Here is a 14,363-nt window from a genome sequence, read left to right as displayed (position 1 = left end):
AGTTATGGATGAAATGTTGCTGACTGAACATCAAGACTTTGTCAAATTGAAAGCAAAGCATTACGTGTTGCTGGTGAGTTGGAGTCACTAAAGAAATATCAGAGTGCTTTTTTAAAAGGCCTTTGTTGAATTTTCACCAACTGCCTGCCAGAAGTAAGCTCATTTTATCACAAATTACTCATGCAAGTAATTACTTTTCCAAAAACAACTGTAACTTCTAGCTTTGATTGAAATATACAAAATAAGAGATTAAAACTACATCTGGAGATTTTCAAAATAATTTAAATACTTTTGCTGTGTCAACAGAACCTTTCATTTACAATGGAAGGAAATTGACATTTAGACACACAACCTTTAAACACTAAAGACCCTAAAGGTACACAAGGCTTTGTACAAAAGTATATTTATTGTAAAATAGATGTTCCAAAATGTATTATTGTTTTTTATAAGAGTTAGATGGGTTTAAAAGACTCAAATATGTCTGAAACATTAGATAGAATAAAATAGCCCTATTTTTTTCTGCAATTCTGTTTGAAGTAAATGGTCCATTTAGGCACTCGAACAGCCCTGACACACTTATGACTCATCCTGGCAAGTGGTACACAAACCCTAGGCCTTATTTGCAAAACGGTCTGTTCTAACAACAATAATTCAATTTTACTTGCATAAATTTTAAAACATTACTTGTGAAAACATAGCTCTAAATGCATGCGAGTCACAGAACTGCAGTGTTGGTGTTGGCCTGAGCGGAGTGTGTGACTCATTGATGTTCTTTGTGTGAGCATGTGAACACTGTAATAAGTATGTGAGGGCTTTTACCCGTAGAGCAGAGACTCGCTAGAACTCCCTGAGATTCTTGAGGCTGTATTGTTGCATGTGGAGTTCTGACAGATTAATAAAATCTGGCCATCCAGCGCAGAGGCCATAAGCCAAGAAAAGGGCCCTGGATAATTTCATTACAAGTGAAAAACATTCAGATGACATCTCCGCCGGCCACGCTAAATCAATATGAGGTTTTTCCACTTTGTGTTTGATATATGAAAACAAAATGCATATGCCTACTGCATATGGTAAGAGGTAAGAGGACACTGTTTTTGTTCAATATTTGTAAGAGAAAGATTCTGTACATAACTTATTGCTTTCTTAAGACAGCCGTAATCCAATTTCTAGTCATTTTCTGTAGCGATATCATCACATAACACAAAATAATTTAACATGAATGGGGGGTCATATAACGGGGGCAATGTTTTTTGTTTGTTTGTTTGTTTGTTTTTTATATAAAATCAATCAGTCACAATGCAGACTGCACACGGATTTGAAGTGGTTAGATTTGAACACATTTACAATGCAGAACATATTTTATATATTATATTTAGTTAAATTCTGAATTAAAATCAGCATTTTCAAATAAATATTCTTCAAGGTTTTACTTTTATCCCCCTGCTGTCCACCACACTAACTTGAATTATTATAATATCTGACACTTCATTATAAATACAAAGCTATAAAAAATGCCTAAGCTTTACCAGAATTTTTTTTTTATATAATGTCTAAATTATATACCGAAGGAAAAAAAAACTCCATATAGAGCTATTAGTCATGAAATATCATGTTATATTATTTTCTTTTTTACACAAGAGGTCAGCAGAGACACCCAAATGTGAGACTTTTTGAGCTGTTTTAACAAGTTTTTGCATGCAATGGAGAGTTATATTGTATTTCAATTCAATTCACGTTTATTTGTATAGCGCTTTTCACGATACACATCAATTCAAAGCAAAGTCCATATTACAATTTAGAGTGTTCTGTTATCAGAGGGAACTGTCTAAGTTAAGCATTTCAGAAATGTACATAAACAAAGTCACAGTTAGCTAAAACATTTTTTTAATTTAAACAATGTAATAATTTAATGCAGAAACAATGAGCTCATTGAAGTAATGAATACTAGTTTGTTAACAAATGATTATGACATTTAGAAAATATAGCATTGGTGCATATTTAAGTGAAAGGATGTGCTTAAATTATATTATTAAATTAATTATTGATAAAATCTAGTAATTTAGAGGTAGGCCTGAACACATTTACAGGTTCAGGAGGAGAGGATGAGGGTTGAATAAAATAAAAAGTTTCTAAAAATAAACCATTATTTTTTTATGCTAATTAAGCATCAATAATTGAGAGAATTGCATGGAAGAGTTTACAATGTGTCATGTTTGGCATAAATTCTAAATGCAGATGAAAAATGTGTTTCTTGCTGTAATCTCACAGGCCCTCATATTGGACAATTTTCCTCCAACACTTCCTTAAAGAGATATTAAGTGAGCTTTGAGCCATCTAAGAGTGATCATCTTTCTTCAGAGAAATCAGATTTTTTTCCCTCCCCTTAACAAATTGAGTTTCCCTGAAAAGGTACTGTAATTCTTAACCCCAGCAGACACTTCCTGGCTCATCTTAACTGACAGCTTCCTGATGACACTTAAATCAGATCAGTGCCTGGTCTGGGTCTCGGAGAATTCCCCCAATACCTGCAGGATTACACCCCTGATTGCCTTCTTAAAGATGGGGGATAAGAGCAGAGCCCCCACAAGGCCGCACTAAACACAGACATGATGCAATAACTCTACTGGCAGCTTTTAAATCCCCCTTTCCTCTTCTTCTCATGAGATACAGCTGGCCTCATTTCCCCCCCTTCAGCATAGAGTACTCATTTATAATGACTCTTAAAGGAGGTCATGATTTCTTGTAGTTTAATGGGCATTTTTTGTGAGTGCCTTTAGAAATACTTTGATTGTGATTAGACATGCAACTGCATTTGAAACGTGTAGATAAATATAATCCATACAGTACGAGCAAGTAAATAAATGGCATGTTTCATAACATGTTGCTGTCTAAATAGAACCAATATTTAGGGTTTCACAAAAGAGAAAAGCCATATAAATATAGCCATATTACAAATGCGTCCTTTTAGAGCAATATTGTATGGTTTGATGGAGCTTTATAATGTCAAGTCTTTATTATGTTTGATTGCTGCTTGGCCAGTTTAAAGCATGTCTTTTATATATAAGCGCTGTATAGCGTTCTGCTGTTTCATAATCATAATAGGCATTCTTCTGTTTCATAAACATGTTATTTTTGGGTCAGTGATTGCTTGTTGATAAGGTATTTGCATGCTTTTTTAACTTGAGTGATATTCCGTTTTTAAGCTTCACTGATTCCGCACAAAATTAGTTTGCTGTATTTTCATGAAATTCCACTCTTGTCTAAAGTGAAATACTCAGTGTTGAAATGGACTAAACCTGACATGTGCCACATATTTGTGGTGCCAGGCACATGTTGAGCTTTTGTATTTCTAAAGTGTCTGTGAGTCCTCAGATGACAAAAAAATCAAATGAAACATAACAGAATAATAATGGGACACCGCGGTGAACTCAGCTGAAGAATGAAAAGACTGAGACCGAAAAAAAGGTCTGCGGGAAAAAAGACTCCCTGACCAGTGTAGCAGCCCATGAAATTGAAGTTTGGATGGCTGAACGTCATTCAATTTTTGGAACTGGAAAAAAAGAAGAAAAGAGGGAAAATTGATTGCTGCTCTCCACTTTAAAAAGAATTGATCCCTGCAATCAAAATATGGCTGACATTCTTGGCCGACGTATATGTTGGCATTAGTACTATGTTGTAAGGGCTAACATGTTCACCCAGATAATTGAGAGATAGCGTACTTGGTGCAAGATAGCTTTACCAACCACTTTAAATACCTGACCCAAAACTTCAATTTCAGTAGAAGACTGTAGGCTATTTACTGTATATACTTCACATGGGGACTTGCTTGAGAGAGCTCATACAAGCAACCAGAAGAGTATAAGGGGAATGTTCTGGAGTCTTGGCATGATATGATTCCTGATAATATTCCACTATTGTATCAAACAAAAACGTATTATTCTAAGAAAGAAATAATTGATGACGGGCCGTTGAATTATTGAGAAATAATGCACACTGAAGTGGTAATGTGGAAGGTTACTCCTCGGGCGAGCATTGTTATTCCACTTATACCACGGTTACCACACCTCAAAACGTTGTTCAGATGTTTTATTTGAAGACATTCGTCAGGTTTTCGTCCATAAAACCCTCTTGTATGGAGAAATCATTTCTATTATATTCTACTTTTACTACTTTCTATTTAATTTTCACATTCCAAGCCTGCGTTGCTAATTTCAAAACGTCATTTTAGAGCTACAGAGGCTTGAGCCATTGATATGCAATAGAGAGAGAGAGAGAGACATTAGTCTGCATGGCTTTCGCAACAGTGGTTGGCAGCAGCTTCTCTACTAATACCAAAGCTGTAAGTTTAACTGGTTCAAAAACAGTGACGTTACTTTGTGGGTTTTGGTTCAGTTGCTGTTGTAATGTATGCTGTAAGGACCTTCGAAATAACTGATATATTTTGGTGAAGTGATATGGAACTGTAATGCAGTCAAGACCTGCCTGGAAGTGTGTGTTCCTTGAAAAATAATTGCACACCTTTGTCAACGGTTGTCAGCCAATCAGTATCAAGCATTCAAAAGCCTGTGGTGATCTATAATCTTTAATATAAATTCTATTCTATTCTATTTTATTCTATAATACCCTCTGTGGTGGGTATTTTGCACGGACTCTTTCTGCAGGTTACACTGATACGCCATTAAGTGGCGACAATATTTTTTCCTTATTCTTTATTAGCCTTGAATAAAATCAGTTAAATTTGAACTGATTCACTCAAAACACAGATTCAGAAACGAAACAACATTATGTTGCTCTGTGGCTTTGTTTGTGGCTATTTTCATTGACAGAGAAAACAGAAAATAGTGCCAGTTACCTTTGCATCTCTGAACAAAATGATTTAACAAGTCAAAGATTCAAAAACCCTCTCATAAAGACAATTACTTGTCGCCACCTACTGGTGCTAGAGAGTCAGTGAAAGAGTCACGAAATAATTCCCACCAGCCTCTCTGGACTGTGAGCAATAATTTTTAGCGCAATTTTCCACTGGACAAAATTGCGATTGTTAACTCATGATTTCTGTTCTGCGCACCAATCTTGCACTTCTATCTACTCCTCAACCCGACCACCTAGAGACTTCGGGTTTTCGGCATTATGTTAAGGAAGGTCTAATCTCGGGAACGCACAAAAAAAAAATCCAGGAAAAGATTTTGGATTTCCTGGAAATTCCAGAAAAAATTCCGTTTTTTGCAAATTTCTCGGCAACCATAATAGCTATCGAGTTGAAACAAATTGCAATCGATAGCTTCTAAAATTTACAATAATATTAGAAAAAAAGATTTGATCAAAAATCTTTCCTTTATGCTTCAAAAATTGAATTTTGAGTGTTGTGATCCCATGACGTGAGAAAATTGCGCTAAAACACTCACTGAGTTTTTATTACTTGTTTAATATTGCTTAAATCTAAATCAGTTTCTAATCAAAATCAGATCACAGATCACTTTGAATTCGGTTTAAATTCAGTCTCCACTTAGCTGAACAACGTTTAAATATCAAAGGGATGGTGAATTGACCTTGTGGCAGCTCGGCACTCTGTGTAGTGGGAGGGGAGACAGAATAGAGGAACGTCTGCGAGTGTAACAGAAAAAGAGCAAGAGAGATAGAGAGAGTGAGGGAACGCAGCACCACTTTACTGAGCAGAGTAAATAGTAAGGAGTTGTGGCTGGGACTATCCAACCACTTGGACACAAAGAAGCACAGCCAACACAGGGTACCGTCTACAAAAATGAATGACATCAAACTGGCCCTGCTGGGCAGTGAGGGAGCAGGTAAATCTGGTAAGTGCTCATCTTATATTGTATATAGTCCATACACAATCTTTCAGATTAACTAAAACTTTACAGCATCTCTTTTTACCCATGTGCCTGTTGCATGGTCCTCACATTTTGAGTTGGAAATCATCCATGTGTGTTAGAGTGTGTCTCACAACGCAATTATTTCTGCCCTCTGCAAACACTGGAAGGACTTTGTATATTGGAACAGATCATAGTGAGATCATCGTTAACTTATAAAAGTCATCTGAGAGGGAAATTAAAATAAAAGGTTGTAAGATGCAAGTAATTGCTGAAATTGGCGAAAGATTATTTTTTGTTCCACTCTGAGGCATAGGAACATTTAGCCCTTCAGGCTGCATACCTGTACTAATGACTATTAAGTAGTTGGGAAACGATGATGCTACGTCCCCTGAGACCGAAACTAGTTTAGTGGGGGTCATGAGGGAACCTCAATCAGGGTTCGGATCCAAATGACCAGGGTGAAGGCAGAACAGAACAACAAGGAAGGTCTGTTGCAGATTTGAGGTTTGGTGAGGAATAAGTGTTAAAATCTGACTGAAGGATTGAAAGCAGCTTTCACGAAGCTGCCGCAGAGTGTGTATTTATGCATGGAAACTCAAGCCCTGACTTCAATGTCTCAATGAGCCAGCATAGCTTCATGGCTCAAATATTTAATATAGACCAGGTAGTGTGCTCATGGAGAAAATGTAACGGTTTTTCCTGTGCCAAATATGCTCCAGCGTTCACTGTAGAGTTGGCCAAGTCTTTGATGAGGGGCTGGACTTTGACCTTGTGCCCTCTCTTCCTATTTCAAGCTGTCATAGGAGTAATTTACATCACAGCTCTGGATGATCAATCTCAATGACTAACTAATCAATCTTCCCCTCTCTCTTGTCCTCAGCGGTTTTAGTGAGATTTTTGACCAAGCGGTTCATAGGAGAATATGCGTCAAATGCCAGTAAGTACAGTCTCACATGCATATTTAATAATGCAGCCAGAACTTTACTCATGTTTTCATGGGGTTTATCTGCCTCAGCATTATGTCTGGCATATTATTAAATGTAATAATTCACATACGTAAAGCATTTTGTTCATTTGTTCATTTAATACATGAACAATATAACTGTGAGCTTGCAAGAGGACTTCCATTATAAACAGCTGGAAGAAGAACAGAGGTTGATCAAATTTTTACAAAAAAAAAAAAAAAGAATAAAATGATTGAAAGCTTATTGCATGCTAAAAATGCTCGCTTCAAAAGAGAGAAAGCTCTAAGACTACATTGTAAAATAATTTTACAGAATTATACTGTAAAAAAAAAGGCTACAGTAAAAAGCTTTTAACTGCTTGACTTTGTTACCTTATCATATATGGAGAAAAACTGTAAATGGTTTAGCATCACATTATATGTCATTTTTACTGTAAAATAGTCAAATTTATGGTTTGTGCAAGTAAAAACAATGAATTACCATATTCTGAAAAACAGTCGATTCACAGAAGCATATTTCATATTCACAGAAATCTTTTAGTTTATTCTTATTTTTGTTATGAGTACTGTGCACATTATGGTGTTTATGTTACATTTGTCATTTAGTTCATATTTATGGAATTTTTAAGAGTCACACCATGATGGTGTTGCTATGTCTTTGTGTGTATATGACCATGTGCTCCGTCTACAAACATGTTTATCAACAGGCACCTTAAAATGAACTGATTCATGTGGCTTTATATTATACCACCTGTATTTTTATGGTGGCACTGGTTATCAGTACAATTCAGATTTTTGTACTTCAAGTAGACTGGAAAATTAACATTATATAACTTTAGGAAATATACAGCTATAAGTAAAATATACAGGCACCATTATGCCAACCCATAATACTGTATTTTTTTTTACATTGAAGGTTTGGCAACCACAGCTTTTTTTTTTTTTTTACTATAAATTTAACAGGATATCTTCTTTTTTTTCTTTTTATCTAAGAAAGTTCTACAGGGTTAGTTAAAAAAAAAATTCTGTAATTATTTAAGTACACGACGAATGACAATAACTTTAATAACAAACTCGGGAATAACATTCACGTTCAGCGACATGAAGCCAAGTAAATAATAACATAATGTTCAATTAATGTTTCCCATTATTTACATTAATTGTAAAAGGCCCTGTGCACACGCAATGCTGGTGTGTGTTTTCCTATTGTCCAGTTCCCAAAAGTCTAATCCATCCAATCATGCCAAGGATTCCCAAAGCTCCCAATAATCACTCACCTCTGATCCAACAACATGTGTATCACATCACATGCACTCAGTCTCTACTTTTATTCCCTTGAATTTTATACGAGCATCTAACGGTCCACCTTTATTTCAGGGTTCAGATTTTATAATGCACGCGTTTGTTGTAATACCAAGGATTTTATCCAAAATTGTTTGTTGCAGACTCCTTATACCATAAAAGGTTCTCCATTGATGGAAGACAGTTGAACTTGGAAGTCTTTGATCCGTGCTCGCAGGTTTGTGTTTATACATTCATAACGTCTACCCTGAGCTCATGGCTAGCATTCATACAAACACTGCCATAGGGCAACATGCTCAGATATACCTGCTTCTTATGGGAAATGCATGTTGTGTTCTGCCGGGATTTATGATATTTCCCTGAAGCAGAGTATACAGTGCGAAGCCTTTGAAAACTGAGCCTCACAGCTTACAGCTGCTGCATCTGGGAACTTTTACTCCGGCAGTTATTGTTTTACTTTGATTTCCAAAACCGAAGTCCTGAGATGGGCACCTTTCTACCCTGTAACTAAATGCTTGTGCTATAAACAGCCAACATTAGCAGTCAGTCACTGCATCTAAAACAAAAACTTCTGGTAGAGAATTAGTCAACTGTAAACAAATGAAATTACAAAGTCCGCTTTTCCATTTTGTCAGAGGGGACTTTAGATGAGCATGCTTTTTTTTGACTGGACCTCTGTGTGCCCCCCATCCCCTGGCAGAGTGGAGAAAGCAGATGTATCCTGGAGGAACCGGTGGATTGGGCTGATGGCTTTGTGGTGGTGTACACCATCAGCGACCGTACGTCCTTCCTAAATGCCAAAAACATCCTGGCGCAGATCAAAGAAAGTCGTCGAGAAACCTGTAAAGGGTGAGTCAGAGTCTCTCCAGTGACTCTTTGACCTTTGTCTGATGCTGACTGGAATAGGAGGATGGAGCTTTAATGAATTAACGAGGACCATTTGCCGAATAGCGAGTAGAGGCTTCCTGCTTAGATCTGTGCACATCTGTAAAGGACAGACTGGCTCACATTATTTTTTAACTCATAAAAAGCTGTCCATGTTGATGATATTTCCAATGGTTTTGATAACTGCAGTATGACCAGCAGGCCAAAGTTTTCCATTTTAGTCCATCACATTTATAGAGAAATTTAAAAGTCTGGTTGGTTTAGGTTTCACTGGCTATTTTTCATTTGAAAGTCCTTTGAAACAATAGGAAGTGAGCATGAGACTAGGCATCTGGAGCCCATTAGAACACTGAAATGGGCAATGAGATCACTCACGGGTGGGTTTAGTTCTCAAAATTTGTTTAAAAGTTTTTACACTTCAAAACATGGCAACAAGTGGTTGTACTTGTACTGAGGTTTTAGCTTTGCAGCAAGTTTCCAACCCATTTCTTCGTTGTTTGAGCTCACACATTGTGACCATTTGATGTTTTATTTATAATTGTTCCACTTGCTATGCTGCCACATGAGGAAAAATGTCTAGGCTATGCCAATGCCATTTTTCCAATTAGGACGCACACTGTGAGAAATGAAACTCAGTGTGTGAACATGTTTAGGGTCAGTATGGATAGTATCATTTAATGCCACATGTATAGTAGCATTATTAGACTGTAGCAATTATAAATGTATCCCCAACCAATATTCAATTTACTTACAGTAATACATCATATGGTCATGTTTTCTTCATAAAGCGAATTTCTCTTGAAAGAAAATCATCTGATTTAATTTCAATAGAGAGGTTCCCATCTGCCTGGTGGGTAACAAGCAGGACCTATGCCACAGCCGTCAAGTGAGTGAGGAGGAGGGCCGCTCCCTGGCCCAGGAGAACAAATGCCACTTCCAGGAGGTGTCTGCAGCTGAGAACTACCTGGATATCTCCAACCTCTTCACCAAACTCATCCGGCATGTGATGGAACAGCTTAAGCATAGAGGTGACCGCAGACGGTACAGTGGCTCCAAGTCCATGGCCAAGCTCATCAACAATGTCTTTGGCAAGAGGAGAAAGTCTGTTTGAGTGCAGAACATAAAAGAGCCCAGAAAAGAGCATTGCCTTGAATCAGCAACAGAGACGTGTCCTTGTTAAGCACAATTTTCTTGAACATTTTTCTAGAAGTATGCTCTGATGAGCAGTGTAATTCAAATACCACTATTAGAGATCCCATGCAGCCAAGAACATCACATAGAACAGTGGGTCTCAACCTTTTTGACCCATTGTCACAAAAATATTCGAAGGTCCCAAGACTTTTCCAGTTGTTCATGATTTACTAAATAAATACAAAGTTCTGTCATGAAACTCAAATGGCACAGGCTAAAAGGTCCTCAACTCAACCTGCTTGCAATCACATCGTTATCTATACGACACTGATTGGTTTCTGCTGTATCAGTAGCCAATAAGCTTGCATGCTCAACCTTCAAATACTTGGGTAGCATTTGCCTTAGCAGTGCAGCACGGTTTCAGAAACCCTGCAACTTCCCCAGCTCCACCTGTATAGATCTGCACTGTAAAAAAATAAAAATAATTTGAGCAAACTTAAAAGTTTAGGGCACCCAGCTGCAGGACATTTTTGAGTTTTCTCAACTTACGTGCTTGAGTTATCTCAACTTTTTTCATGTTAAATAGTTGAATAAACTTTAAAAACTGAATTTGTCATACAAAACGTAAGTTGGATTTTTTACAGTGTGCTACGGTATATTCATGTACACCATATTGTACAGCAGCAGCATGTCTTACTCACAGCAGCGTGTCATGTCTGTATTGGCAGAAGCAATAACAGCGGCAGGGTAGCAGATCAGCCAAGACCAAACATACCAACATTGCCATATACCCATTACAATGCCAAACACTCAGAGAGTTGTCATGACAGAAAACATTTTTACAAATATTTTTTACTCCTATTTCAACCCAATAATTTTTTTTAGAACTTGCCAGAATGGAGTTTTAAGATTTTAATAATTGAAAACATCAAATATCCAGGGTTGTCAAGACCATTGGCATCCTGGTTGTTCAAAGTTGTTGAGGGCTGAACTAAAATAAGAATTATCTAGATTTTTTGTTGTTGTTGCTTAATCGCTAATCTTGGGGTCCCTTTGTTGAGAACTAACTGGGTTTTTTTTTTTTTTTAGTAGAAAGAAAAATCTTAGCCCTATGTTTCCACATTGTTTTATTTTACTCTTATCAGTCTCGGAAGAGTCCGATTTTTTGTGACACATGTACACCTCTTGATAATATTTTCAATATCGTTGAGAAGGATGGGAAATGTTTGCACCTACATAAAGCTTTTGCTTTTCTATTCAAAGATAGCACACATTCTTTCCCTCGCTCTTTGAAAATGTTTTGATGGCATGAGATCGAGTTTGTGTCAAGGAATGCACAACAAAGTCAAAGCAAATGTCATATATAGATGCTGTGATTAGGTGTAAAATTGCAGGTAAATTACCTTTCTAAATAAAACCTAGGCAGAGGAATGAAAATCAAACTCTCCTGCATTCCTTCCATAGAATTCTCAAGGCCTTTTGAGTAAAAAAAACAAAAAAAAACAAGACTGCAGCCTTTGTACAATTCAATTGCAAGAAAAGGCTTGTTGTCCCTTGGGAATGACCTGTGTAAAAACACAATCCTCTTATAGGGTTAATAACAAAAAACAACTGCACTTCTTTTTGTCAGTAGTACTAATCACTTTGTTTAAAAGTTAACAGTCGAGAGTGGGAGAAATATGGGAACCTCTAAACTAACAACTCCTCTAAAGTATTTGGCCTGAAGTGTGTTGCCTTAAAAAAGGCCAAAATCAGCCTTCAATTTCTAGGGCTGTCCCACTCAAAATTGTTCCACTGCACTGAAATGTTTGCTCAGTAAAAATTCTCAGAATGCACCCTAAAAAGCTTATACCCTGCATATACCCGGTGTTTTCGTGAATCTCAAGTCATCATGGCTTACATGGCATACTTTTAACAGTAACAATGATGATAAACAGCACAAATCATACTAGAAGTGCATTGGTCCTGGAATGTAATACAGTGATGTTGTTGATAAATACCAGTGACATTTATGTGCGACACAGTTTTCGATCAGTGCCCCAATGTTTAGGGCTCAAGGCTCTTGCTAGTGCCTGAATTTGTGTTCACGACATACTGACTTCACAACACAGAAGTAGGGAAATAGGGACTACAGCAATAGAAGCCATGCAAGACTTCTCTAAAAAAAGAACAAAAGACATCTCAGAAATCAATCAAGAACTCTCTTGTTCAAGGCTGCTTATCAGATGAAGGAAGTATTAAACTGCTGCTAAAGTTACAAAATACTATTCTGATTATACTTTTCAGTTTATTGTTTAGGAGGTACCAGTAGTTTTATGTGAAGTTCAATAATTTGTGTGCTTAGTTTAAGCAGGCTGTGTTTGTCTATTTTTGTAATTTTGAAGAGCAGCTTTATAATGTAGAACTCCACTTCAGTACAAGACTTTTCCTACAGCTATGGCAAAAGTGGAATGTGTACCTTGATTTTTTTTAAACATAGTAATATGTTCAGTAACCTACTAATAAAATGGTTTCTTTTTAAATTAGTGTTTTTTACTATTACTATAATTATTTTATAATTCATATTTTGTTTGCTTGTACACTGTCATAACCTGATATGTTTGCAATAAATATCTTTTTATCCCAAAGTGTTATAATTTATTTCACGTCTAAATTGATTATTTTTTCATTAAAATTAATTTTCAACTTTTTTAGTGGAACTTTTGTTTGGATTGCTGTTAGTTAATTGGCAATGTAGCATCTTTTTCTTACTCTGTCTCTTGGTTTGAATGCCATTGGCCTACCCGTTCTACAGCACTCAGGTTTTTCTGTTTAATATTACCAGTTGTTTTCTAACCATACTGACCTACTAAAATGTACACACTATGTAAATAGGAATTATGTGGCGGTAACTCAAGAGCTATGAAACTTTTAAAAAATGAATATACATGTTGTAACTTTAAAAAGCATTTCTTCAGAAGAGTAGGCCACTGCCACACTTTCAGAAAAAATAACCGGAATGACCCAGCAGTAACCTACTGTATGTAGTGCCTTGTAAAACTTGTTCATGTCATAATAAAAAGGAAGATGGGGAGAGAGACACACCATGTGTGCCACTGTCAAATGAAACAAAATTTCATGACCCTTACAGGATCTAATAATCCACTAGATGGAGACAAACACCTATTACTTCCTAACCAAGTTAAAAATGGACACAATTAAACCAAAAGTGAAAACTAAAAGAGAAACACATTTTGTGACTAATTAAAGTCAGCTTATTTTGACTGATGGAAGTTTTTGTTTAATTTGCATTCAGAAATAGTAGGCTACTTTATATATTCGCACACAATTTTGAAATATCACATTTCATTAAAAGCTAATTAAAGAATGTCCTGCAGGTCATTTCAAAGAATGGTCTATAGCGAAACAGTTGGAATCGGTTCGGTAATCAGTTGGGAATCATTCTGATAGTTCACTGAAGCATTGAATCGTTTGGAGTGTTTTCTCACTATTGTAGAACCAGGGACATGCAGAGAGTTCCTCAGGGGCAGGGGCTCAAATGTAAAAAATGGTCATATATATGAGAGAGAGAGAGAGATAGAGATAGAGAAAAAAGCTCTCTCTCTCTCTTTATATGCTTTGCATCACAGAAATAAATTATATTACAAATATATTAAAATAGAAAACAATTATTTTAAATTGTAATAATTGTTTTCTGTATTTTTGATCAAATAAATGCAGGCTTGATGCGCATAAGGGACTTCTTTATAAGAAAAAAAATAAAATAAGAAAAAACCTGTAATGTGTGTGCACATTTTTTACCAGTAGAACTGTACTATTATACTATTGCTGCAAAATTATCAAAAATGTTAAAATAATAAAGTCACCATTTCGTGTGTTGTTGTCAGCCTACACTTCCAATAATAGGCCTTGTAGGCCTGGGCTTCATTTAACAAACTATGATAGTTTCATCAAATGGTAAACGGTGTATCAATATAGACTAAATACAAGTGACTTGAATACTATACTTACCATTAATGCTACTTTTGTTGCTGGTTTTGTGCAGTGCTTTGTAGTCAGTTAACATCCATTAGTTCAACGACGCAGATTCAGATCACTTCATAAATGTAAATTTGTCTGTCCATGTAATTTTCAAACGATTTATGTATAAATGACCGGAAAATTACCGCTCCACTTCACATTGTCCAATTAAGTTAAATTTGAACTTGAAATTTGAACTTGTTGTGCCAGATGACGATTGGTCGGTGACA

At 36.3% G+C, this 14,363-nt stretch overlaps 1 protein-coding gene across 1 annotated transcript; it reads left to right on the top strand.

The window, feature by feature from the left end:
• The first annotated feature begins 5,606 nt into the window (after positions 1-5,606).
• rerglb (RERG/RAS-like b) lies at positions 5,607-12,272 on the top strand. Its single transcript, XM_084405236.1, has 5 exons — positions 5,607-5,813; positions 6,712-6,768; positions 8,241-8,314; positions 8,798-8,946; positions 9,814-12,272. Exons 1-5 carry the CDS (start codon positions 5,762-5,764, stop codon positions 10,091-10,093), a joined length of 612 nt encoding a protein of 203 aa, XP_084261362.1. The 5' UTR covers positions 5,607-5,761; the 3' UTR covers positions 10,094-12,272.
• The last annotated feature ends 2,091 nt before the right edge of the window (positions 12,273-14,363 follow it).

Source organism: Rutilus rutilus (assembly GCF_951802725.1).
Source record: "Rutilus rutilus genome assembly, chromosome: 3".
Lineage (NCBI taxonomy): Eukaryota > Metazoa > Chordata > Actinopteri > Cypriniformes > Leuciscidae > Rutilus > Rutilus rutilus.
This window is presented reverse-complemented; position numbering and strand designations above follow the sequence as displayed.

Bases quoted from the DNA above. Each gene is read 5' to 3' on its own strand.
- rerglb (XM_084405236.1), top strand. From the start codon at position 5,762: ATGAATGACATCAAACTGGCCCTGCTGGGCAGTGAGGGAGCAGGTAAA. The intron at 6,769-8,240 runs GTAAGTACAGTC...TGTTTGTTGCAG, and splicing joins AGAATATGCGTCAAATGCCA to ACTCCTTATACCATAAAAGG. The intron at 8,315-8,797 runs GTTTGTGTTTAT...ATCCCCTGGCAG, and splicing joins TCTTTGATCCGTGCTCGCAG to AGTGGAGAAAGCAGATGTAT.